The sequence below is a fragment of the Balaenoptera ricei genome, chromosome 19 (genome assembly GCF_028023285.1).
Source record: "Balaenoptera ricei isolate mBalRic1 chromosome 19, mBalRic1.hap2, whole genome shotgun sequence".
NCBI lineage: Eukaryota > Metazoa > Chordata > Mammalia > Artiodactyla > Balaenopteridae > Balaenoptera > Balaenoptera ricei.
In genome coordinates, this window is record NC_082657.1 from 34,728,980 (window position 1) to 34,752,905 (window position 23,926).

The window sequence follows — 23,926 nt, forward strand, 5'->3', positions numbered from 1 at the left end:
TCTCTTGTTGCTCCTAACTATTATTATTGAAATCTCTGCCCTACTTTCCTTTGAAGACGTGTGTTGTGATTATAGGAATTTTAAAAAAATATTTATTTATTTGGCTAAGCCGGGTCTTAGTTGTGGCACACAGGATCTTCACTTATGGCATGTGGGATCTTTAGTTGCGGCATGTGGGATCTAGTTCCCTGATCAGGGATTGAACCCGGGCCCCCTGCACTGGGAGCATAGAGTCTTAACCACCAGACCACCAGAAAAGTCCCCCCGTAGGAATTTTTTTATAAATCTCAGTGGTTTAAGGCAAAACACTGAAAAAAAAAAGAAGAGGAATGAAAAGAAGAATATCTTTTGGGCAGCATGCTGCCATAATTAAGTTCTCTCACTCACACTAGGTTTTTCTTTGTATGGTTGGGTTCTGAGTTCCTTTCTAACACTTCTGAGTAGCAGAGGCAAGGGTAAACACCCTCCTTTCAGTGAGTTCTGCTTGACCCTGAAGCAGTTGTTTAGCAAGTGGATTATGGAACCACAGACGGATTGCTTCTTCCAAACAACGCCTCTTGCTAAACCAAGAGTGCAGTGAGCGGGGGGAAGGGAGGCAATTAAATAAATTATTCTACATCCTCCTGTGAGGATGGCATATATTGTTACACTATGTAGTGGACAAACATTTAATGATATGAAGAAATTATTATAGTCATTACAAAACTACACATCCAATAGTATCCTTATTTTATATACATAAGTGGGGTAAGTGCTAAAATATTAACAGAGGTTCCTCTGAGCGGTGGGATTAGATATGATCTTTTTGTTCTTGTTCCTTTTTTCTGCATTTTCCAAATGTGATTCTGTCCCCAGGAAGGGAAAAAGTGTGATATTTCCCCGCCAGTCTGACTTGGGGCCTGACCCTTCCCCGGTAGAGTCACTCGCTCTGGGCCTAATGATCAATGCAAAGCACAGAGCTCCCCAGGCGGGTGGCCCGTGAGTTAGCCCTGAAGGAGCAAGATGGGCAACTCTGCTGAAGCATCAGCAGGAAAACTGACATCTTCTTGGGGCTTAGAGAGGGGGTGGTGAGAGCAGGGGCAGGGGAGAGGAGGAGGGAGGAACTTTACCCTTCCTCGGCCCCTTCTTCCTTCTGCCACCACCTTAGCACTCCCTGGGCCAAGCAGGAAGCAAGACCTGTGAGATGACAGAGAAAAAGGAAATGCTGAATTGTGGTTTCCTGAGACACAAGGAATAGACTGTCCACTTTCTGCATAGGCTTGTATTTAAATATCTGCCCTTTCAGACCAGCAACTTGGATTTACTTCACTCTTTTTGGAATACGTGTGAAAAACACCAGAAACGCTCAAAAATGGGCATAATAGAAGACACCTGTCAGGCTGCAGGTATTCTCCAAGGGAATGAAGACTAACCTGTCAGCAATGAAATGTCGTGGTATTTCTGTGTACATAAACTATGTATCTAGACGTTCTGGTGTGTGAATGCATCAGTAGGCAAAGAGGTTGATATGTATTGACCCAATGCCTCTATAACGATAGTTATTTTGAATCAATTTCCCCAAAGTTTCAACATTCATTCATTCATTCATTCAATAACCGGCTCAAATCCAGTTCCAACTCCACCACCAGTACACCCTTAAGCAAGTCATAGAACTTTTCCCAAGCTGTTTTTCTCTGTTATGCTGATAACCAGGGGCTTCCTGCAGGAACACACAGGGTCTGGCACACAGTTGGTTCTCACAATGGGCAGCTGCTGTTAATATTGTTGTTCACTCAGGACCAGGCATGCCCCCAATTTCCTGATTGCTCACAGCGCCCCTCCCACCCACCTCTGGAGCCCTTGATACCATCCAGGGGTGCGTCTGCTGAAGTGAACTGTGCGTGAATCCATGTCTTCCAGATGCCGGAGGCCCCACTTACATGTATGAGTTCCAGTATCGCCCAAGCTTCTCATCAGAGATGAAACCCAATACGGTGATAGGGGACCACGGGGATGAACTCTTCTCGGTCTTCGGGGCTCCATTTTTGAAAGGTGATGGCCCTTTGGTGACTACAGACTTGGAGTTAGGAGATCTGGGTTCAAGTCTTGGTTTGGTGGCCTTGGGCAAGTTCCTCCTTCTCTCCAGGTCTTAGTTTCCTGAATTCACCATAACAGGGTTGAAAGACAAAGAGTCCCAATCTTTCTCTTGCTCTAATGTGCATGATGGATAATGTGTATCCTTGTGCCCTCATCCATGGTCACTCTAAGAATCCAGACCTGGGCATCAGTAAGACAGGAGGTGGGTCACCTGCAGGGCCCTGCTCAGGGCTAGAATGCCACCACTCACTTCGCACTCACAAGAGCATATCAGAATGTACGTGAGAGTAAGGTTAGAATTGCTCTTAACCTTGAATCAGGACTAATATGTGTCTGTCTGTCCAACCATCTATCTATCTAAAACTCATATCTTTTAAAATTAAATATGTTTAGGATTATACTATTTTAAAGAATACCTCTCACAGATGTCTCTCATGTCTTAACCCTCAGCAGTTACAGACAACTTGTGTGTGACACAACCCAGGGCTGTTCATGACACCCAGTGCCTCTGGGCACTTTCTGGATGGATGACTATTTGGGGACCTTGCAGCTTGGTTATTTTTCAGATTCTATGAAAATGTGTGTGGGTGAAGGAGATTGAGAAGAGACCCAAAGGAGAGCATCCTGGGAGGTGGGGTTACTGTAGCAGAAACCCTGGGGTGTGGCCCTGCGACCCTGAGGCTGCAGGGGCAGGAGGGTGGGCACAGAAGACCAAGGCAGCCAGTTCATGGATTGACTACAGCCCTTCACTGAGCCCGACCTAGGTCAGTAACTGTCAAGCTTAAAGTGCACTTGAATTACCCAAGATCTTCTTAAAATGCAGGTTTGACTCAGTAGGTCTGGAATAAGGGCTCCGTTTCTGAATTTCTAACAAGTTCTCAAGGGCTGCTGCTGCCCCTGAACCACACTTTGAGTAGCAATGGCTTTGTCTCCTCCCCACAGATGGCGCCTCAGAAGAGGAGACCGATCTCAGCAAGATGGTGATGAAATTTTGGGCCAACTTTGCTCGGAACGGGTGAGCTGGTGGCAAAGACGGAGCAGGGTTGGGAAGGGGCAGGGCGTGTCTGCTGGGTGGGAGGAGCTTCCAATGTGTGAAGGTCAAACTCCCCGCCCTGTGACCTCTGACGCGAGAGCTCCCTCAGTGGACAGGCTGCCCAGGAGATGGTCAGCCTCCTGTCGCTGGAGGCATATGAGCCTTTGGCAGAGATGAAGCCAGGGGGTCCCTGACAATCTCTGAGGGTTGTTGGGACCACACAGTAGCTTTGGGGAATTTCTATGTGATTCTGTTCCCAGGAATCCCAACGGGGACGGGCTTCCCCATTGGCCAGTATATGACCAGAAAGAAGGGTACCTTCAGATTGGCGTCACCACCCAGGCAGCCGAGAAGCTGAAAGACAAGGAAGTGGCTTTCTGGAACGAGCTCCTGCCCAAGGAGGCGACAAAGCAGCCACCCCAGTTAAAACATGCTGAGCTGTGAACGGGAGGCTCAGCTGGCCTTGGGGGCTTGTGGGACCCCAGACAGGGGTATTCTGTAGAAGGTGTTTGTGGGCCAAAGAGGCATCTTATTGTGGAGGCTGGGAAATTATCTGATGGGAGTAGCAGAGGTCAGGGAGGGGGAGTTTCTGTTTCTGTGGCCTCAATTTTGGAAATAAATGTTCTTTTGGAGACCAAGTCAGTGTCTTTGTCTTGGGCTGGAATTAAGTCATCCTCATTAGCGAGAGAAGGATGAGAGAGGCCACCACTGGCAGGAAGGTGACTCGGGCAGCTCTGGCTTGGCCTCTGGACAGGAAGAGTCCAGTAGGCTGGGCCCTGGGAGGGGCTGAGGGGACACTGCATCTGCTCCGTGTCTCTGGCCGTCAACAGCTGCAGTAAGTGGATGTGAGGGAACCAGAGTGCAGTGTCCCTCTCCTCCATGTGCAGCCGCCTGTAGACGTGGAGGGGGCACAGACCGAGGATGTACCTGGAGTGGGAAAGAGGGGGACTTGCCATGGTGACACTGTGGCACTGTTGTGTGGCCCTTACTGACCCTCCCACAGGTCTACAATTCTTTCTTCAACTTACACAGTATCCTCCCAGGCCCCTCCCTGAGGCCGTCTCTTCCAGCAATTCCTCTGAACCCTTTCTGCAGCCTGGACCACATCAGGTCCAAGCAGTGACCACCTTGAAGTGAGTCCCTGAAGTGTCACCTGAAAACTGACTCTTTCAGAATCCCTGGGGTGACTTCTGGCTCCTGGGATATAGAAAGCTCTAAGGAATGCCAATCCCACCTTAACAGAAAGAAAAAAGTGGACTATCCTCAAAATCATGACTTTCTCTGACTCATTCAAAGAGGTTGCAAGGCAAACAATTACCCTGAAATCTCGGGGAAGACGGGCACTTTGGAGGAGAGATGGGAAGTGAACACTGGCTTACCGTCTGGCCACAGGTAGAAGATGGAATCACCATATGTGTGAGTACAATTACTCTAAAAATTCGAATCAAAGGCTAAAGGCCAAATGTGGGCGAGTATGAGAGTATGAAATCCTAAAAACCACACACCCACAGGGAATTTACACTTCTTACAGGCCCTTCGCCATGGACCTCTATCAGGGACCCGTGAGAAATACTGGGAACAGGTAGTAAGACGAGAGAAAACCTGCCTCAAGGGTGCATGCTTCAAGCTCTGCTCAGGCACTTCTCCCTTAAAAAATAAAATCCCCAAACCACTGAAGAAAGGTCAGCAAACCCACTTCCCTTGGGGCCCAGGGAAAGACCTATTGTGGCTGAGGAAAAGGAAAATTTTAGAACTTTATATACCTATACAAAATTTTGGGCTTCTCTGGTGGCACAGTGGTTAAGAATCTGCCTGCCAGTGCAGGAGACAAGGGTTTGAGGCCTGGTCCAGGAATATCCCACATGCTGCGGAGCAACTAAGCCCGTGTGCCACAACTACTGAGCCCACAAGCCGCAGCTACTGAAGGCCAAGTGCCTAGTGGCCGTGCTCCTCAACTAGAGAAGCCACCACAGTGAGAAGCCCGAGCACCACAACGAAGAGTAGCCCCCGCGCGCCGCAGTTAAAGAAAGCCCGCGTGCAGCAACAAAGACCCAATGCAGTCAAAAATAAATAAATAAAAATAAATAAATTTATTTTAAAAAGGAAAAGAAAATGTTAAGTAAAATATTAGTGCAGGTGACAGCAGAAATGGTGGGCATCCTCCTGCAACTTTTTGAAGGACAGGGACAGTCTTGATCCTGGCTTTATATCTCAAGTGCCAACTCCTATTTTCTGGGAAAGATGATAACCCTCTCTGGGAATTGGCACACGCTCACATGATTGATGAGGACGACACGGGACACACAGCTATTCACAACAGCACTATCTTATTGGTTTGTAAGTAGGAAAATATCGCCTAAAATATGACTGATAATAATAAACTAATAGCTAATATTTTGGTTACTTACTGTGTGCCAGGCTTACAAGTAATATTGTTGCATCTATTAAATTCTTAAATCCTTTTAAATTCTGACATCCTAATTTGTTGCATGGATAAATTCGTAAATGACCAGGCGCTATTATTTTACTCTTTTACAGCAGTGGAGAATGACCAGAGAGGTTATGTCGCCTGGCAGTAACTGACACATGTGGAACTGGCCCTCCTGCAGGGTGACAGCAGCCCCTCGCCCAACCGGATACCATGTCATCCCATGAAAGGTGAGGACACTGAACACCTGGCCCAGAGGCAGCAGTGGGAAAGCACTGAGCAGCTGGCAGTCAGAACCCTCTGCACAGCTCTGTGACCTCTCTGGGCTTCAGCCTCCCACCTCTGCAGCCAGGAGCACAGCTGGACTGTCTCCGAAGACCCTTGCGGCCCTGAAAAAGGAGAGGCCGGATTCAGCCTCCAGTGATGTCATAACCGGCACCATGTGGCCGGGAGGTGAGACAGCTGTAGTGTAGGTTTGGTCCTTTGAGTCTAGGCTGTGTGCCCTTGGGTAAGTTGCTTAACCTCTCTGGAATTGGCACCGTCGCTCCAGACCATGCAGGTTCACTGAGTGTGTCCAAAATGCTGTGGCGGTGACTCGTTCCATGGGGCTTGTTGGAGGAGATCCCCACGCCCTCTGGCACTGGGTAAGCAAGGTTCCTATCCATCTCTGCCCTCACCATGAGCTTGCTTGCAAAGCAGGGAGCCTTTCTCCAGGAGCTTGTTGGGAGCTAAAGGATTCTCCGTGCACAGATGTCAGTGTGGAGATAGCGATCAGAAAGGACACCGTTCGGGAAGCCCGAGCTAGGAGCCAGGCCACTGTCTCGCTTATTCCCCCTCTTGGAAATTAATCTTTTCTGTAGAAAGGAGGAAATGACATCTCAGAGAGTATCAGTGACTTGCCAGGTCAGGAAGTGGCACGGTGGCTGTGAACCCGGGTGCCTGACACCAGCACCCACGCACGCAGCACGGGCCGGCTCCCGAAATGCCCTCTTCACACAGGGCACCTGTGGCCGATCTTGGTCCTGACTTCTGAGCCTCTTCTCTTTCTCTTGGAGTGCCCATGAAATAGGAATTCCCTCCCCAGACCGCCAGGGGGCCCAGCCCCTGAACTATATCACCTGTCCCCTCAGCACACACGTCTTGCTAATCAACACCACCAGGCCCTCCGCACTGCAGCACCACCATCACTCTGCAGCGGAACACGTGAAGTCCTCCTTCTGAAACCAAGTCTCCGGGAAACGGCTGGGAAATGCCCACCAAACAAATCCAAATCACTTTCGGGGTGTCAGGCAGCCACGGGCTGGATTTTGAGGGAAGGGACGACGTCAGGCTGATCTAGGGAGGCACTGGCGAAGATTCAGGGCCAAGCCCCTGCAGGGAGCCGTCAGGGGTGGCGAGTGTCCTGTCCGTAGCCCTGGGCGAGCCAAGACTGATGTTGCGTGTGGGGAGGCAGGGGGCAGAGCTGCTCCAGGCGTGTGTGGTCCACACAGTGGGGCATGTGTGAAGTGTTCCCGGGACTCAAGCACACACTTCAATGTATGTGCAGCCTATGAGAGCCTCTAATTTTCAGAATTGCTCCTCCACGTGTTAAGGTGATTTTACGTGTTGAAGGGAAAAATGGGTTTCCCATATCGTGTCCTTTTACATTTTTTTCTTAGCGATTCTTTTTACTGACCAGGGTGAAAACTGTGGCAGAAAATACAAATAGGTCTTTCCAGGGTGTGTTAGACGCAAGCCCCGTGTAGAAGTCAAACAAGAGGGGTGTGGGGTTCCATCCCCTCTGGGTGCTTTTCCAGGCTCTCATCACCGAGGACTGAGTTTGGCAGGGGCCCCCAGAGAAGGAAAATGAGAAACGGACCACTTGCTCTGCAATCCATACTCCTAAGGGGAATAGAGGGAGTGCGTCCTCTGTGTGTCCGATGCCCTGTGTCTTCTGGGCGAGGCTTTCCTTTGGAGCTGAGAAACTGAAGCTCACATTAACCTAAGCGGCTAAGACGCTCCGTGTGTGTGTGTGTGTTTTGGGGGGTGGGGGAGGGTCCTCTTTGGTCCAGAGCCGAGGTCTCTGCACTTCCAGCCCAGTTCCCCACGCCAGCCCTGATGGGCACGGAGTCTCTTTGTCCAAGACAGACAAAGGAAGACAGAGCCAGAATGAAGTCAACAACTTTTATTACAGCTCACATATTTCATAGAAAAAGGAATGTAGCGTCAGGTCCGGTTGTATGAAAAACGGTAAAATGCAGGTTCGTCCTGGTTGCTCTGTTGACACCCGGGGCAGGCTCTCCGCGACATCAGGCACAGCAGCTGCACTTGTCCGAGGCCCCTTTGCAGACGCAGCCCTGGGCACACTTGGCGCAGCCCACGGGGCAGCAGGAGCAGCAGCCTGGGGAAGCGAGGGCAGCGTGCGGTCGGACCACGCGTTGTCCGGAGCCACCCTTCCCAGCAGCAGGCCTGGCCCCAGCTGCCCTCAGGCCCAGACCCTGAGTTTAGGATGGTGTCCTCTGCCCTGAGATCATTGCTCTCAGACACTAGGTTCAGGTTGCCTGCCCCATCTGTGCCCAGGACAGGGCACAGAGCCTTGGAGAGACAGTGAGCAGGGCCTCCGGGGACAAGAGAAAGCCAGCGCCCAGCACCGTCAGTGATGTGAGCAAAGTCCTGAGGATCAAAGTGGAGGCAAAGCCCTGACAGAGCAGCTCCCGCTCGGGATAGGGACGCTCTGGGCTGCTTCGACAGGAAGGGGCTGCCCCAGGTCCGAGAAACCACACACGGTCACTAGTTCATGTCCCTAAAGTGCTTCAGTCCCTGAGAGGATTCAGAAGCGTGACTCAGGAGGCAGGAGGACTAGTTCTACTGACAGGTCTGAGGTTGTTTGTTAATGACCCGTCTGGGCCTCAGTCTCCCTGTTCTCTAGTGCGCGCCTGGGTCTCGGTCATCTGGAAGGTGATTCCAGCTCTGATTGTGAATCCCTTCCTGGTGAGGGGGGGGGGGGGGGGTGGTGGGGGGGGGGGGTTACCGGGAAGTTTGGTCACTGTCCTGCTCCTGCCTGCTGAGCTCTGGGCTCCCTGCTCGCACTCAGCCCAGACCCCGCATTCCCAGAGAAGGCCCCGCACACTCACTCTTCTTGCAGGAGGTGCATCTGCAGGCTTTGCAGGTGCAGGAGCCAGCGCAGCTGCAGGAGCCGCCTGCCAGGAAGGGAAAGGCCCGCGGTGAGCAGGGAGAGGGATGCAGGAGCTAGAGCAGACGGTCAGCAATGCCTCCCTGAGCCCTCCTCCTCTGTCAGGACCCAGCCCTGGGAGCTCGTGTCCACTCAGGCGGATAGAGAAGCCCCAGCTCCTCTCTTCTGGTCCAAGGAGAGTAGGTCCCCTCCTGATGGACTCCACAGGGAAGGTCCCAGGCTCCAGACCCAGCCCAGGCTGACTGGGGCTGGGGGCCAGGGCCCATGGCCTGAACCCGAAAGAGGCAATGTCCCCTCCTCCCATCAAGTCCTGGCAGCTCCGAGGCCTCCTCCAAACACTGGGTCCCGGTCTAGCAGTCCCCTGACCAGCTGGGTGACCTCAAGAAGGACAGCCTGGAGCCTCCGTGCCCTCAGTGTTAACGGAGAGGCAAAGGGAGACTGACATGCTCTCAGGAGCCTGGCAGGCAAGAAAGCCCTGGGACCCGTGACAGGAGTCCTCCTGAGCTCCAACTCAAAACCCTCCCTTCTCGTCCTGTGCCTGCGAAGGGGGGCATCCTAAGGCTCAAAGCCAGGGTTCCCTTACCAGTGGGGCAGGAGCACTTGGGGTCCATCTGGAGGAGGAGTGAGGCCCGAGGTCCAAAGCAAGGGGCGAAGCGGCTTCACTGGTCCGGTCGGGGGCGTGTGGGAGCCAGGAGCCCGTGGGCTCAGTTATAGGCCGAGGAGGCGGCCCGGGCGCAGAGGCCCCGCCCCCGCCTTGCACCCGCCCCGCGGATCCGCGCCCGCGCCCGCGCTGCCCGCGGCGCCCTGGGCCGGGCTGTGAGCAACACGCGGGGCCGAGCGCACGATTCCACTTCGGTGCCGGCTGGAGCGGAGGAAGCGGGTGCCGTGCGGTAAGCGGTGTCCCAGCCCCCTGGCCGCCCCTTCGCGATGTGGCCGACGGGAGCAGCCCCCCTGTTGCCGGGTTGTGCAGGAATCCAGCTCCCGCGTCCTCCGGTCTTCCCCGCCCCAGGCCGCGCGCCGCCGGCCTCCGGGTCGCCGTTTCCTGCAGCCTGAGAACAGCCCCCGCCTCCCGCTCGTGTCCCTGGCTTGGCCGGAGCCGGGGAGCGGTGTCAGAGACCGCAGGCGCATGTGACCCTCACCGCCGTTTCGCCCACCCCGTGTGTCCCCAGGCGTTGGCAGCCCCGGTCCCCACCACGGTCCTTTGGAAGCCCTTTCCCGGTACCGTCTCCTGTAACCGCCCCGCGATGAACATTGCCTTCGGCCGCTAGTCGTCACTTGTGTGTTCCTTTCCTGGAGGGATCATGGCGCATTTCTCCGGGGGCTCCTTTGCCTAAACTTTGCAGGGGCGCTCCTCACCGTGGCCGGTCCACCCCACGCCAGGGTGGAGGTTCCCTGATCATGGGGTGCTCCCCAGGGAAGGCATCACTGTAGGCGATAGGCAGACCTGGCATGAAATAACAAAGCGAGACAAGTGGAGAGTTCCCTTTGGGTAGTCCTGACGATTACACACCATGGAGTCCATGCCAAGCCTTGTTAATCACTTTTGCTCTTTGAATTGTCACACCAACCCGGAAGGGAGCTAGTAGTCAGCAGCCCGTTTCCCAAAGGCCAAACTACCTACAGTACGAGGAGGCTACAGTAAAGGCAGGCACACAGTGCTGGGGAGTGGTGCCCTGCTTCTGTGGTCTTGTGGCTTCGCAGCTGAAAGAGAGAGTCAGTGAGAAAGCTCCCCTTTGGCCCAGAGCTGTGTCTTCAGCCCGTCTCTACCGTGTCCAGCTGAATCCTGGGGGGGGGGGGGGGGGGCCGAAGTGGCAGAATAGGAATGTATTTATGCTTTTGTGGCTTCCTTCTGACTCTCTCCTTCAGCAGTGTTCAAGAGGCTTCTTTTGGTACAACATATTTCAGAAAATCCCTGAAAAGAAAATGGTAGGGAAATCCTGGTGCAGGTGACAGCAGAGATGGCAGGATCCTTCTGCATCTGTTAGGAGGACACCGACTGTCTTGCTCACGGCTTTCTATCTGTAGTGTCAATGGCTCCTTGCGTGAAGGGAGGATAACCCCCTCCGGGGAAGTGGTCCCATGCTCACAGGGTTGATGAGGACGACCCAGAACACAGAGCTAAACACACCATCCTTGTTTGCGTGTCTGGAAGGAGAACAATGTCTCCTAGGCTAATGATAACAAATAAATAAATAAATAGGTGATATGATAGATTACTCCCTGAGTGCCCAGTATATTCTGACATTCTTTGCACGGATTCAGTTCTTTCATCCCGAGAGCCAGACACTATTTTTTTGCCCTTTAGAGCAGAGGAGACTGAGCCACAGCGAGGTTATGTCCCATGGCTATCTGTGGCACAGATGGGACTGGCCCTCCTGCAGGCTGACTGCAGCCCCCCGCCCAACCGGACAGCATGTCATGCCATGAAAGGTGAGGACACTGAACACCTGGCCCAGAGGCAGCAGTGGGAAAGCACTGAGCAGCTGGCAGTCAGAACCCTCTGCACAGCTCTGTGACCTCTCTGGGCTTCAGCCTCCCACCTCTGCAGCCAGGAGCACAGCTGGACTGTCTCCGAAGACCCTTGCGGCCCTGAAAAAGGAGAGGCCGGATTCAGCCTCCAGTGGTGTCATAACCGGCACCAGGTGGCCGGGAGGTGAGACAGCTGTAGTGTAGGTTTGGTCCTTTGAGTCTAGGCTGTGTGCCCTTGGGTAAGTTGCTCAACCTCTCTGGAATTGGCACCGTCGCTCCAGACCATGCAGGTTCACTGAGTGTGTCCAAATGCTGTGGCGGTGACTCGTTCCATGGGGCTTGTTGGAGGAGATCCCCACGCCCTCTGGCACTGGGTAAGCAAGGTTCCTATCCATCTCTGCCCTCACCATGAGCTTGCTTGCAAAGCAGGGAGCCTTTCTCCAGGAGCTTGTTGGGAGCTAAAGGATTCTCCGTGCACAGATGTCAGTGTGGAGATAGCGATCAGAAAGGACACCGTTCGGGAAGCCCGAGCTAGGAGCCAGGCCACTGTCTCGCTTATTCCCCCTCTTGGAAATTAATCTTTTCTGTAGAAAGGAGGAAATGACATCTCAGAGAGTATCAGTGACTTGCCAGGTCAGGAAGTGGCACGGTGGCTGTGAACCCGGGTGCCTGACACCAGCACCCACGCACGCAGCACGGGCCGGCTCCCGAAATGCCCTCTTCACACAGGGCACCTGTGGCCGATCTTGGTCCTGACTTCTGAGCCTCTTCTCTTTCTCTTGGAGTGCCCATGAAATAGGAATTCCCTCCCCAGACCGCCAGGGGGCCCAGCCCCTGAACTATATCACCTGTCCCCTCAGCACACACGTCTTGCTAATCAACACCACCAGGCCCTCCGCACTGCAGCACCACCATCACTCTGCAGCGGAACACGTGAAGTCCTCCTTCTGAAACCAAGTCTCCGGGAAACGGCTGGGAAATGCCCACCAAACATATCCAAATCACTTTCGGGGTGTCAGGTAGCCACGGGCTGGATTTTGAGGGAAGGGACGACGTCAGGCTGATCTAGGGAGGCACTGGCGAAGATTCAGGGCCAAGCCCCTGCAGGGAGCCGTCAGGGGTGGCGAGTGTCCTGTCCGTAGCCCTGGGCGAGCCAAGACTGATGTTGCGTGTGGGGAGGCAGGGGGCAGAGCTGCTCCAGGCGTGTGTGGTCCACACAGTGGGGCATGTGTGAAGTGTTCCCGGGACTCAAGCACACACTTCAATGTATGTGCAGCCTATGAGAGCCTCTAATTTTCAGAATTGCTCCTCCACGTGTTAAGGTGATTTTACGTGTTGAAGGGAAAAATGGGTTTCCCATATCGTGTCCTTTTACATTTTTTTCTTAGCGATTCTTTTTACTGACCAGGGTGAAAACTGTGGCAGAAAATACAAATAGGTCTTTCCAGGGTGTGTTAGACGCAAGCCCCGTGTAGAAGTCAAACAAGAGGGGTGTGGGGTTCCATCCCCTCTGGGTGCTTTTCCAGGCTCTCATCACCGAGGACTGAGTTTGGCAGGGGCCCCCAGAGAAGGAAAATGAGAAACGGACCACTTGCTCTGCAATCCATACTCCTAAGGGGAATAGAGGGAGTGCGTCCTCTGTGTGTCCGATGCCCTGTGTCTTCTGGGCGAGGCTTTCCTTTGGAGCTGAGAAACTGAAGCTCACATTAACCTAAGCGGCTAAGACGCTCCGTGTGTGTGTGTGTGTTTTGGGGGGTGGGGGAGGGTCCTCTTTGGTCCAGAGCCGAGGTCTCTGCACTTCCAGCCCAGTTCCCCACGCCAGCCCTGATGGGCACGGAGTCTCTTTGTCCAAGACAGACAAAGGAAGACAGAGCCAGAATGAAGTCAACAACTTTTATTACAGCTCACATATTTCATAGAAAAAGGAATGTAGCGTCAGGTCCGGTTGTATGAAAAACGGTAAAATGCAGGTTCGTCCTGGTTGCTCTGTTGACACCCGGGGCAGGCTCTCCGCGACATCAGGCACAGCAGCTGCACTTGTCCGAGGCCCCTTTGCAGACGCAGCCCTGGGCACACTTGGCGCAGCCCACGGGGCAGCAGGAGCAGCAGCCTGGGGAAGCGAGGGCAGCGTGCGGTCGGACCACGCGTTGTCCGGAGCCACCCTTCCCAGCAGCAGGCCTGGCCCCAGCTGCCCTCAGGCCCAGACCCTGAGTTTAGGATGGTGTCCTCTGCCCTGAGATCATTGCTCTCAGACACTAGGTTCAGGTTGCCTGCCCCATCTGTGCCCAGGACAGGGCACAGAGCCTTGGAGAGACAGTGAGCAGGGCCTCCGGGGACAAGAGAAAGCCAGCGCCCAGCACCGTCAGTGATGTGAGCAAAGTCCTGAGGATCAAAGTGGAGGCAAAGCCCTGACAGAGCAGCTCCCGCTCGGGATAGGGACGCTCTGGGCTGCTTCGACAGGAAGGGGCTGCCCCAGGTCCGAGAAACCACACACGGTCACTAGTTCATGTCCCTAAAGTGCTTCAGTCCCTGAGAGGATTCAGAAGCGTGACTCAGGAGGCAGGAGGACTAGTTCTACTGACAGGTCTGAGGTTGTTTGTTAATGACCCGTCTGGGCCTCAGTCTCCCTGTTCTCTAGTGCGCGCCTGGGTCTCGGTCATCTGGAAGGTGATTCCAGCTCTGATTGTGAATCCCTTCCTGGTGAGGGGGGGGGGGGGGTGGTGGTGGTGGGGGTTACCGGGAAGTTTGGTCACTGTCCTGCTCCTGCCTGCTGAGCTCTGGGCTCCCTGCTCGCACTCAGCCCAGACCCCGCATTCCCAGAGAAGGCCCCGCACACTCACTCTTCTTGCAGGAGGTGCATCTGCAGGCTTTGCAGGTGCAGGAGCCAGCGCAGCTGCAGGAGCCGCCTGCCAGGAAGGGAAAGGCCCGCGGTGAGCAGGGAGAGGGATGCAGGAGCTAGAGCAGACGGTCAGCAATGCCTCCCTGAGCCCTCCTCCTCTGTCAGGACCCAGCCCTGGGAGCTCGTGTCCACTCAGGCGGATAGAGAAGCCCCAGCTCCTCTCTTCTGGTCCAAGGAGAGTAGGTCCCCTCCTGATGGACTCCACAGGGAAGGTCCCAGGCTCCAGACCCAGCCCAGGCTGACTGGGGCTGGGGGCCAGGGCCCATGGCCTGAACCCGAAAGAGGCAATGTCCCCTCCTCCCATCAAGTCCTGGCAGCTCCGAGGCCTCCTCCAAACACTGGGTCCCGGTCTAGCAGTCCCCTGACCAGCTGGGTGACCTCAAGAAGGACAGCCTGGAGCCTCCGTGCCCTCAGTGTTAACGGAGAGGCAAAGGGAGACTGACATGCTCTCAGGAGCCTGGCAGGCAAGAAAGCCCTGGGACCCGTGACAGGAGTCCTCCTGAGCTCCAACTCAAAACCCTCCCTTCTCGTCCTGTGCCTGCGAAGGGGGGCATCCTAAGGCTCAAAGCCAGGGTTCCCTTACCAGTGGGGCAGGAGCACTTGGGGTCCATCTGGAGGAGGAGTGAGGCCCGAGGTCCAAAGCAAGGGGCGAAGCGGCTTCACTGGTCCGGTCGGGGGCGTGTGGGAGCCAGGAGCCCGTGGGCTCAGTTATAGGCCGAGGAGGCGGCCCGGGCGCAGAGGCCCCGCCCCCGCCTTGCACCCGCCCCGCGGATCCGCGCCCGCGCCCGCGCCCGCGCTGCCCGCGGCGCCCTGGGCCGGGCTGTGAGCAACACGCGGGGCCGAGCGCACGATTCCACTTCGGTGCCGGCTGGAGCGGAGGAAGCGGGTGCCGTGCGGTAAGCGGTGTCCCAGCCCCCTGGCCGCCCCTTCGCGATGTGGCCGACGGGAGCAGCCCCCCTGTTGCCGGGTTGTGCAGGAATCCAGCTCCCGCGTCCTCCGGTCTTCCCCGCCCCAGGCCGCGCGCCGCCGGCCTCCGGGTCGCCGTTTCCTGCAGCCTGAGAACAGCCCCCGCCTCCCGCTCGTGTCCCTGGCTTGGCCGGAGCCGGGGAGCGGTGTCAGAGACCGCAGGCGCATGTGACCCTCACCGCCGTTTCGCCCACCCCGTGTGTCCCCAGGCGTTGGCAGCCCCGGTCCCCACCACGGTCCTTTGGAAGCCCTTTCCCGGTACCGTCTCCTGTAACCGCCCCGCGATGAACATTGCCTTCGGCCGCTAGTCGTCACTTGTGTGTTCCTTTCCTGGAGGGATCATGGCGCATTTCTCCGGGGGCTCCTTTGCCTAAACTTTGCAGGGGCGCTCCTCACCGTGGCCGGTCCACCCCACGCCAGGGTGGAGGTTCCCTGATCATGGGGTGCTCCCCAGGGAAGGCATCACTGTAGGCGATAGGCAGACCTGGCATGAAATAACAAAGCGAGACAAGTGGAGAGTTCCCTTTGGGTAGTCCTGACGATTACACACCATGGAGTCCATGCCAAGCCTTGTTAATCACTTTTGCTCTTTGAATTGTCACACCAACCCGGAAGGGAGCTAGTAGTCAGCAGCCCGTTTCCCAAAGGCCAAACTACCTACAGTACGAGGAGGCTACAGTAAAGGCAGGCACACAGTGCTGGGGAGTGGTGCCCTGCTTCTGTGGTCTTGTGGCTTCGCAGCTGAAAGAGAGAGTCAGTGAGAAAGCTCCCCTTTGGCCCAGAGCTGTGTCTTCAGCCCGTCTCTACCGTGTCCAGCTGAATCCTGGGGGGGGGGGGGGGGGGGGCCGAAGTGGCAGAATAGGAATGTATTTATGCTTTTGTGGCTTCCTTCTGACTCTCTCCTTCAGCAGTGTTCAAGAGGCTTCTTTTGGTACAACATATTTCAGAAAATCCCTGAAAAGAAAATGGTAGGGAAATCCTGGTGCAGGTGACAGCAGAGATGGCAGGATCCTTCTGCATCTGTTAGGAGGACACCGACTGTCTTGCTCACGGCTTTCTATCTGTAGTGTCAATGGCTCCTTGCGTGAAGGGAGGATAACCCCCTCCGGGGAAGTGGTCCCATGCTCACAGGGTTGATGAGGACGACCCAGAACACAGAGCTAAACACACCATCCTTGTTTGCGTGTCTGGAAGGAGAACAATGTCTCCTAGGCTAATGATAACAAATAAATAAATAAATAGGTGATATGATAGATTACTCCCTGAGTGCCCAGTATATTCTGACATTCTTTGCACGGATTCAGTTCTTTCATCCCGAGAGCCAGACACTATTTTTTTGCCCTTTAGAGCAGAGGAGACTGAGCCACAGCGAGGTTATGTCCCATGGCTATCTGTGGCACAGATGGGACTGGCCCTCCTGCAGGCTGACTGCAGCCCCCCGCCCAACCGGACAGCATGTCATGCCATGAAAGGTGAGGACACTGAACACCTGGCCCAGAGGCAGCAGTGGGAAAGCACTGAGCAGCTGGCAGTCAGAACCCTCTGCACAGCTCTGTGACCTCTCTGGGCTTCAGCCTCCCACCTCTGCAGCCAGGAGCACAGCTGGACTGTCTCCGAAGACCCTTGCGGCCCTGAAAAAGGAGAGGCCGGATTCAGCCTCCAGTGGTGTCATAACCGGCACCAGGTGGCCGGGAGGTGAGACAGCTGTAGTGTAGGTTTGGTCCTTTGAGTCTAGGCTGTGTGCCCTTGGGTAAGTTGCTCAACCTCTCTGGAATTGGCACCGTCGCTCCAGACCATGCAGGTTCACTGAGTGTGTCCAAATGCTGTGGCGGTGACTCGTTCCATGGGGCTTGTTGGAGGAGATCCCCACGCCCTCTGGCACTGGGTAAGCAAGGTTCCTATCCATCTCTGCCCTCACCATGAGCTTGCTTGCAAAGCAGGGAGCCTTTCTCCAGGAGCTTGTTGGGAGCTAAAGGATTCTCCGTGCACAGATGTCAGTGTGGAGATAGCGATCAGAAAGGACACCGTTCGGGAAGCCCGAGCTAGGAGCCAGGCCACTGTCTCGCTTATTCCCCCTCTTGGAAATTAATCTTTTCTGTAGAAAGGAGGAAATGACATCTCAGAGAGTATCAGTGACTTGCCAGGTCAGGAAGTGGCACGGTGGCTGTGAACCCGGGTGCCTGACACCAGCACCCACGCACGCAGCACGGGCCGGCTCCCGAAATGCCCTCTTCACACAGGGCACCTGTGGCCGATCTTGGTCCTGACTTCTGAGCCTCTTCTCTTTCTCTTGGAGTGCCCATGAAATAGGAATTCCCTCCCCAGACCGCCAGGGGGCCCAGCCCCTGAACTATATCACCTGTCCCCTCAGCACACACGTCTTGCTAATCAACACCACCAGGCCCTCCGCACTGCAGCACCACCATCACTCTGCAGCGGAACACGTGAAGTCCTCCTTCTGAAACCAAGTCTCCGGGAAACGGCTGGGAAATGCCCACCAAACATATCCAAATCACTTTCGGGGTGTCAGGTAGCCACGGGCTGGATTTTGAGGGAAGGGACGACGTCAGGCTGATCTAGGGAGGCACTGGCGAAGATTCAGGGCCAAGCCCCTGCAGGGAGCCGTCAGGGGTGGCGAGTGTCCTGTCCGTAGCCCTGGGCGAGCCAAGACTGATGTTGCGTGTGGGGAGGCAGGGGGCAGAGCTGCTCCAGGCGTGTGTGGTCCACACAGTGGGGCATGTGTGAAGTGTTCCCGGGACTCAAGCACACACTTCAATGTATGTGCAGCCTATGAGAGCCTCTAATTTTCAGAATTGCTCCTCCACGTGTTAAGGTGATTTTACGTGTTGAAGGGAAAAATGGGTTTCCCATATCGTGTCCTTTTACATTTTTTTCTTAGCGATTCTTTTTACTGACCAGGGTGAAAACTGTGGCAGAAAATACAAATAGGTCTTTCCAGGGTGTGTTAGACGCAAGCCCCGTGTAGAAGTCAAACAAGAGGGGTGTGGGGTTCCATCCCCTCTGGGTGCTTTTCCAGGCTCTCATCACCGAGGACTGAGTTTGGCAGGGGCCCCCAGAGAAGGAAAATGAGAAACGGACCACTTGCTCTGCAATCCATACTCCTAAGGGGAATAGAGGGAGTGCGTCCTCTGTGTGTCCGATGCCCTGTGTCTTCTGGGCGAGGCTTTCCTTTGGAGCTGAGAAACTGAAGCTCACATTAACCTAAGCGGCTAAGACGCTCCGTGTGTGTGTGTGTGTTTTGGGGGGTGGGGGAGGGTCCTCTTTGGTCCAGAGCCGAGGTCTCTGCACTTCCAGCCCAGTTCCCCACGCCAGCCCTGATGGGCACGGAGTCTCTTTGTCCAAGACAGACAAAGGAAGACAGAGCCAGAATGAAGTCAACAACTTTTATTACAGCTCACATATTTCATAGAAAAAGGAATGTAGCGTCAGGTCCGGTTGTATGAAAAACGGTAAAATGCAGGTTCGTCCTGGTTGCTCTGTTGACACCCGGGGCAGGCTCTCCGCGACATCAGGCACAGCAGCTGCACTTGTCCGAGGCCCCTTTGCAGACGCAGCCCTGGGCACACTTGGCGCAGCCCACGGGGCAGCAGGAGCAGCAGCCTGGGGAAGCGAGGGCAGCGTGCGGTCGGACCACGCGTTGTCCGGAGCCACCCTTCCCAGCAGCAGGCCTGGCCCCAGCTGCCCTCAGGCCCAGACCCTGAGTTTAGGATGGTGTCCTCTGCCCTGAGATCATTGCTCTCAGACACTAGGTTCAGGTTGCCTGCCCCATCTGTGCCCAGGACAGGGCACAGAGCCTTGGAGAGACAGTGAGCAGGGCCTCCGGGGACAAGAGAAAGCCAGCGCCCAGCACCGTCAGTGATGTGAGCAAAGTCCTGAGGATCAAAGTGGAGGCAAAGCCCTGACAGAGCAGCTCCCGCTCGGGATAGGGACGCTCTGGGCTGCTTCGACAGGAAGGGGCTGCCCCAGGTCCGAGAAACCACACACGGTCACTAGTTCATGTCCCTAAAGTGCTTCAGTCCCTGAGAGGATTCAGAAGCGTGACTCAGGAGGCAGGAGGACTAGTTCTACTGACAGGTCTGAGGTTGTTTGTTAATGACCCGTCTGGGCCTCAGTCTCCCTGTTCTCTAGTGCGCGCCTGGGTCTCGGTCATCTGGAAGGTGATTCCAGCTCTGATTGTGAATCCCTTCCTGGTGAGGGGGGGGGGGGGGTGGTGGTGGTGGGGGTTACCGGGAAGTTTGGTCACTGTCCTGCTCCTGCCTGCTGAGCTCTGGGCTCCCTGCTCGCACTCAGCCCAGACCCCGCATTCCCAGAGAAGGCCCCGCACACTCACTCTTCTTGCAGGAGGTGCATCTGCAGGCTTTGCAGGTGCAGGAGCCAGCGCAGCTGCAGGAGCCGCCTGCCAGGAAGGGAAAGGCCCGCGGTGAGCAGGGAGAGGGATGCAGGAGCTAGAGCAGACGGTCAGCAATGCCTCCCTGAGCCCTCCTCCTCTGTCAGGACCCAGCCCTGGGAGCTCGTGTCCACTCAGGCGGATAGAGAAGCCCCAGCTCCTCTCTTCTGGTCCAAGGAGAGTAGGTCCCCTCCTGATGGACTCCACAGGGAAGGTCCCAGGCTCCAGACCCAGCCCAGGCTGACTGGGGCTGGGGGCCAGGGCCCATGGCCTGAACCCGAAAGAGGCAATGTCCCCTCCTCCCATCAAGTCCTGGCAGCTCCGAGGCCTCCTCCAAACACTGGGTCCCGGTCTAGCAGTCCCCTGACCAGCTGGGTGACCTCAAGAAGGACAGCCTGGAGCCTCCGTGCCCTCAGTGTTAACGGAGAGGCAAAGGGAGACTGACATGCTCTCAGGAGCCTGGCAGGCAAGAAAGCCCTGGGACCCGTGACAGGAGTCCTCCTGAGCTCCAACTCAAAACCCTCCCTTCTCGTCCTGTGCCTGCGAAGGGGGGCATCCTAAGGCTCAAAGCCAGGGTTCCCTTACCAGTGGGGCAGGAGCACTTGGGGTCCATCTGGAGGAGGAGTGAGGCCCGAGGTCCAAAGCAAGGGGCGAAGCGGCTTCACTGGTCCGGTCGGGGGCGTGTGGGAGCCAGGAGCCCGTGGGCTCAGTTATAGGCCGAGGAGGCGGCCCGGGCGCAGAGGCCCCGCCCCCGCCTTGCACCCGCCCCGCGGATCCGCGCCCGCGCCCGCGCTGCCCGCGGCGCCCTGGGCCGGGCTGTGAGCAACACGCGGGGCCGAGCGCACGATTCCACTTCGGTGCCGGCTGGAGCGGAGGAAGCGGGTGCCGTGCGGTAAGCGGTGTCCCAGCCCCCTGGCCGCCCCTTCGCGATGTGGCCGACGGGAGCAGCCCCCCTGTTGCCGGGTTGTGCAGGAATCCAGCTCCCGCGTCCTCCGGTCTTCCCCGCCCCAGGCCGCGCGCCGCCGGCCTCCGGGTCGCCGTTTCCTGCAGCCTGAGAACAGCCCCCGCCTCCCGCTCGTGTCCCTGGCTTGGCCGGAGCCGGGGAGCGGTGTCAGAGACCGCAGGCGCATGTGACCCTCACCGCCGTTTCGCCCACCCCGTGTGTCCCCAGGCGTTGGCAGCCCCGGTCCCCACCACGGTCCTTTGGAAGCCCTTTCCCGGTACCGTCTCCTGTAACCGCCCCGCGATGAACATTGCCTTCGGCCGCTAGTCGTCACTTGTGTGTTCCTTTCCTGGAGGGATCATGGCGCATTTCTCCGGGGGCTCCTTTGCCTAAACTTTGCAGGGGCGCTCCTCACCGTGGCCGGTCCACCCCACGCCAGGGTGGAGGTTCCCTGATCATGGGGTGCTCCCCAGGGAAGGCATCACTGTAGGCGATAGGCAGACCTGGCATGAAATAACAAAGCGAGACAAGTGGAGAGTTCCCTTTGGGTAGTCCTGACGATTACACACCATGGAGTCCATGCCAAGCCTTGTTAATCACTTTTGCTCTTTGAATTGTCACACCAACCCGGAAGGGAGCTAGTAGTCAGCAGCCCGTTTCCCAAAGGCCAAACTACCTACAGTACGAGGAGGCTACAGTAAAGGCAGGCACACAGTGCTGGGGAGTGGTGCCCTGCTTCTGTGGTCTTGTGGCTTCGCAGCTGAAAGAGAGAGTCAGTGAGAAAGCTTCCCTTTGGCCCAGAGCTGTGTCTTCAGCCCGTCTCTACCGTGTCCAGCTGAATCCTGGGGCGGGGGGGGTGGGGGGGGGCCGAAGTGGCAGAATAGGAATGTATTTATGCTTTTGTGGCTTCCTTCTGACTCTCTCCTTCAGCAGTGTTCAAGAGGCTTCTTTTGGTACAACATATTTCAGAAAATCCCTGAAAAGAAAATGGTAGGGAAATCCTGGTGCAGGTGACAGCAGAGATGGCAGGATCCTTCTGCATCTGTTAGGAGGACACCGACTGTCTTGCTCACGGCTTTCTATCTGTAGTGTCAATGGCTCCTTGCGTGAAGGGAGGATAACCCCCTCCGGGGAAGTGGTCCCATGCTCACAGGGTTGATGAGGACGACCCAGAACACAGAGCTAAACACACCATCCTTGTTTGCGTGTCTGGAAGGAGAACAATGTCTCCTAGGCTAATGATAACAAATAAATAAATAAATAGGTGATATGATAGATTACTCCCTGAGTGCCCAGTATATTCTGACATTCTTTGCACGGATTCAGTTCTTTCATCCCGAGAGCCAGACACTATTTTTTTGCCCTTTAGAGCAGAGGAGACTGAGCCACAGCGAGGTTATGTCCCATGGCTATCTGTGGCACAGATGGGACTGGCCCTCCTGCAGGCTGACTGCAGCCCCCCGCCCAACCGGACAGCATGTCATGCCATGAAAGGTGAGGACACTGAACACCTGGCCCAGAGGCAGCAGTGGGAAAGCACTGAGCAGCTGGCAGTCAGAACCCTCTGCACAGCTCTGTGACCTCTCTGGGCTTCAGCCTCCCACCTCTGCAGCCAGGAGCACAGCTGGACTGTCTCCGAAGACCCTTGCGGCCCTGAAAAAGGAGAGGCCGGATTCAGCCTCCAGTGGTGTCATAACCGGCACCAGGTGGCCGGGAGGTGAGACAGCTGTAGTGTAGGTTTGGTCCTTTGAGTCTAGGCTGTGTGCCCTTGGGTAAGTTGCTCAACCTCTCTGGAATTGGCACCGTCGCTCCAGACCATGCAGGTTCACTGAGTGTGTCCAAATGCTGTGGCGGTGACTCGTTCCATGGGGCTTGTTGGAGGAGATCCCCACGCCCTCTGGCACTGGGTAAGCAAGGTTCCTATCCATCTCTGCCCTCACCATGAGCTTGCTTGCAAAGCAGGGAGCCTTTCTCCAGGAGCTTGTTGGGAGCTAAAGGATTCTCCGTGCACAGATGTCAGTGTGGAGATAGCGATCAGAAAGGACACCGTTCGGGAAGCCCGAGCTAGGAGCCAGGCCACTGTCTCGCTTATTCCCCCTCTTGGAAATTAATCTTTTCTGTAGAAAGGAGGAAATGACATCTCAGAGAGTATCAGTGACTTGCCAGGTCAGGAAGTGGCACGGTGGCTGTGAACCCGGGTGCCTGACACCAGCACCCACGCACGCAGCACGGGCCGGCTCCCGAAATGCCCTCTTCACACAGGGCACCTGTGGCCGATCTTGGTCCTGACTTCTGAGCCTCTTCTCTTTCTCTTGGAGTGCCCATGAAATAGGAATTCCCTCCCCAGACCGCCAGGGGGCCCAGCCCCTGAACTATATCACCTGTCCCCTCAGCACACACGTCTTGCTAATCAACACCACCAGGCCCTCCGCACTGCAGCACCACCATCACTCTGCAGCGGAACACGTGAAGTCCTCCTTCTGAAACCAAGTCTCCGGGAAACGGCTGGGAAATGCCCACCAAACATATCCAAATCACTTTCGGGGTGTCAGGTAGCCACGGGCTGGATTTTGAGGGAAGGGACGACGTCAGGCTGATCTAGGGAGGCACTGGCGAAGATTCAGGGCCAAGCCCCTGCAGGGAGCCGTCAGGGGTGGCGAGTGTCCTGTCCGTAGCCCTGGGCGAGCCAAGACTGATGTTGCGTGTGGGGAGGCAGGGGGCAGAGCTGCTCCAGGCGTGTGTGGTCCACACAGTGGGGCATGTGTGAAGTGTTCCCGGGACTCAAGCACACACTTCAATGTATGTGCAGCCTATGAGAGCCTCTAATTTTCAGAATTGCTCCTCCACGTGTTAAGGTGATTTTACGTGTTGAAGGGAAAAATGGGTTTCCCATATCGTGTCCTTTTACATTTTTTTCTTAGCGATTCTTTTTACTGACCAGGGTGAAAACTGTGGCAGAAAATACAAATAGGTCTTTCCAGGGTGTGTTAGACGCAAGCCCCGTGTAGAAGTCAAACAAGAGGGGTGTGGGGTTCCATCCCCTCTGGGTGCTTTTCCAGGCTCTCATCACCGAGGACTGAGTTTGGCAGGGGCCCCCAGAGAAGGAAAATGAGAAACGGACCACTTGCTCTGCAATCCATACTCCTAAGGGGAATAGAGGGAGTGCGTCCTCTGTGTGTCCGATGCCCTGTGTCTTCTGGGCGAGGCTTTCCTTTGGAGCTGAGAAACTGAAGCTCACATTAACCTAAGCGGCTAAGACGCTCCGTGTGTGTGTGTGTGTTTTGGGGGGTGGGGGAGGGTCCTCTTTGGTCCAGAGCCGAGGTCTCTGCACTTCCAGCCCAGTTCCCCACGCCAGCCCTGATGGGCACGGAGTCTCTTTGTCCAAGACAGACAAAGGAAGACAGAGCCAGAATGAAGTCAACAACTTTTATTACAGCTCACATATTTCATAGAAAAAGGAATGTAGCGTCAGGTCCGGTTGTATGAAAAACGGTAAAATGCAGGTTCGTCCTGGTTGCTCTGTTGACACCCG

At 55.8% G+C, this 23,926-nt stretch overlaps 4 protein-coding genes across 6 annotated transcripts in view; 1 reads left to right on the forward strand and 3 right to left on the reverse strand.

Annotated features, from left to right (window-relative positions):
• The window catches only part of LOC132353829 (liver carboxylesterase-like), a 65,313-nt gene extending 61,566 nt beyond the window's left edge, over positions 1-3,747 (forward strand). For all 3 annotated transcript variants that reach the window (XM_059905328.1, XM_059905329.1, XM_059905327.1), the window contains 3 exons: positions 1,900-2,031; positions 3,019-3,091; positions 3,370-3,747. In XM_059905328.1, coding sequence (XP_059761311.1) covers positions 1,900-2,031; positions 3,019-3,091; positions 3,370-3,553 — 389 coding nt within the window. In that variant the 3' untranslated portion in view covers positions 3,554-3,747. The remainder of the gene's footprint in view (positions 1-1,899; positions 2,032-3,018; positions 3,092-3,369) is intronic.
• A 4,059-nt stretch (positions 3,748-7,806) lies between these two features.
• On the reverse strand, positions 7,807-9,320 carry LOC132353436 (metallothionein-1E). Its single transcript, XM_059904636.1, has 3 exons — positions 9,293-9,320; positions 8,651-8,716; positions 7,807-7,917 (listed from the first exon to the last, which is right to left on the reverse strand). The coding sequence occupies exons 1-3, from the start codon at positions 9,318-9,320 to the stop codon at positions 7,826-7,828; spliced, it is 186 nt and encodes a 61-aa protein (XP_059760619.1). The 3' UTR covers positions 7,807-7,825.
• A 3,857-nt stretch (positions 9,321-13,177) lies between these two features.
• Positions 13,178-14,688, reverse strand: LOC132353439 (metallothionein-1E). The gene is made up of 3 exons (XM_059904641.1): positions 14,661-14,688; positions 14,019-14,084; positions 13,178-13,288 (listed from the first exon to the last, which is right to left on the reverse strand). The coding sequence occupies exons 1-3, from the start codon at positions 14,686-14,688 to the stop codon at positions 13,197-13,199; spliced, it is 186 nt and encodes a 61-aa protein (XP_059760624.1). The 3' UTR covers positions 13,178-13,196.
• A 3,865-nt stretch (positions 14,689-18,553) lies between these two features.
• On the reverse strand, positions 18,554-20,064 carry LOC132353438 (metallothionein-1E). The gene is made up of 3 exons (XM_059904640.1): positions 20,037-20,064; positions 19,395-19,460; positions 18,554-18,664 (listed from the first exon to the last, which is right to left on the reverse strand). Exons 1-3 carry the CDS (start codon positions 20,062-20,064, stop codon positions 18,573-18,575), a joined length of 186 nt encoding a protein of 61 aa, XP_059760623.1. The 3' UTR covers positions 18,554-18,572.
• Positions 20,065-23,926: the final 3,862 nt, after the last annotated feature.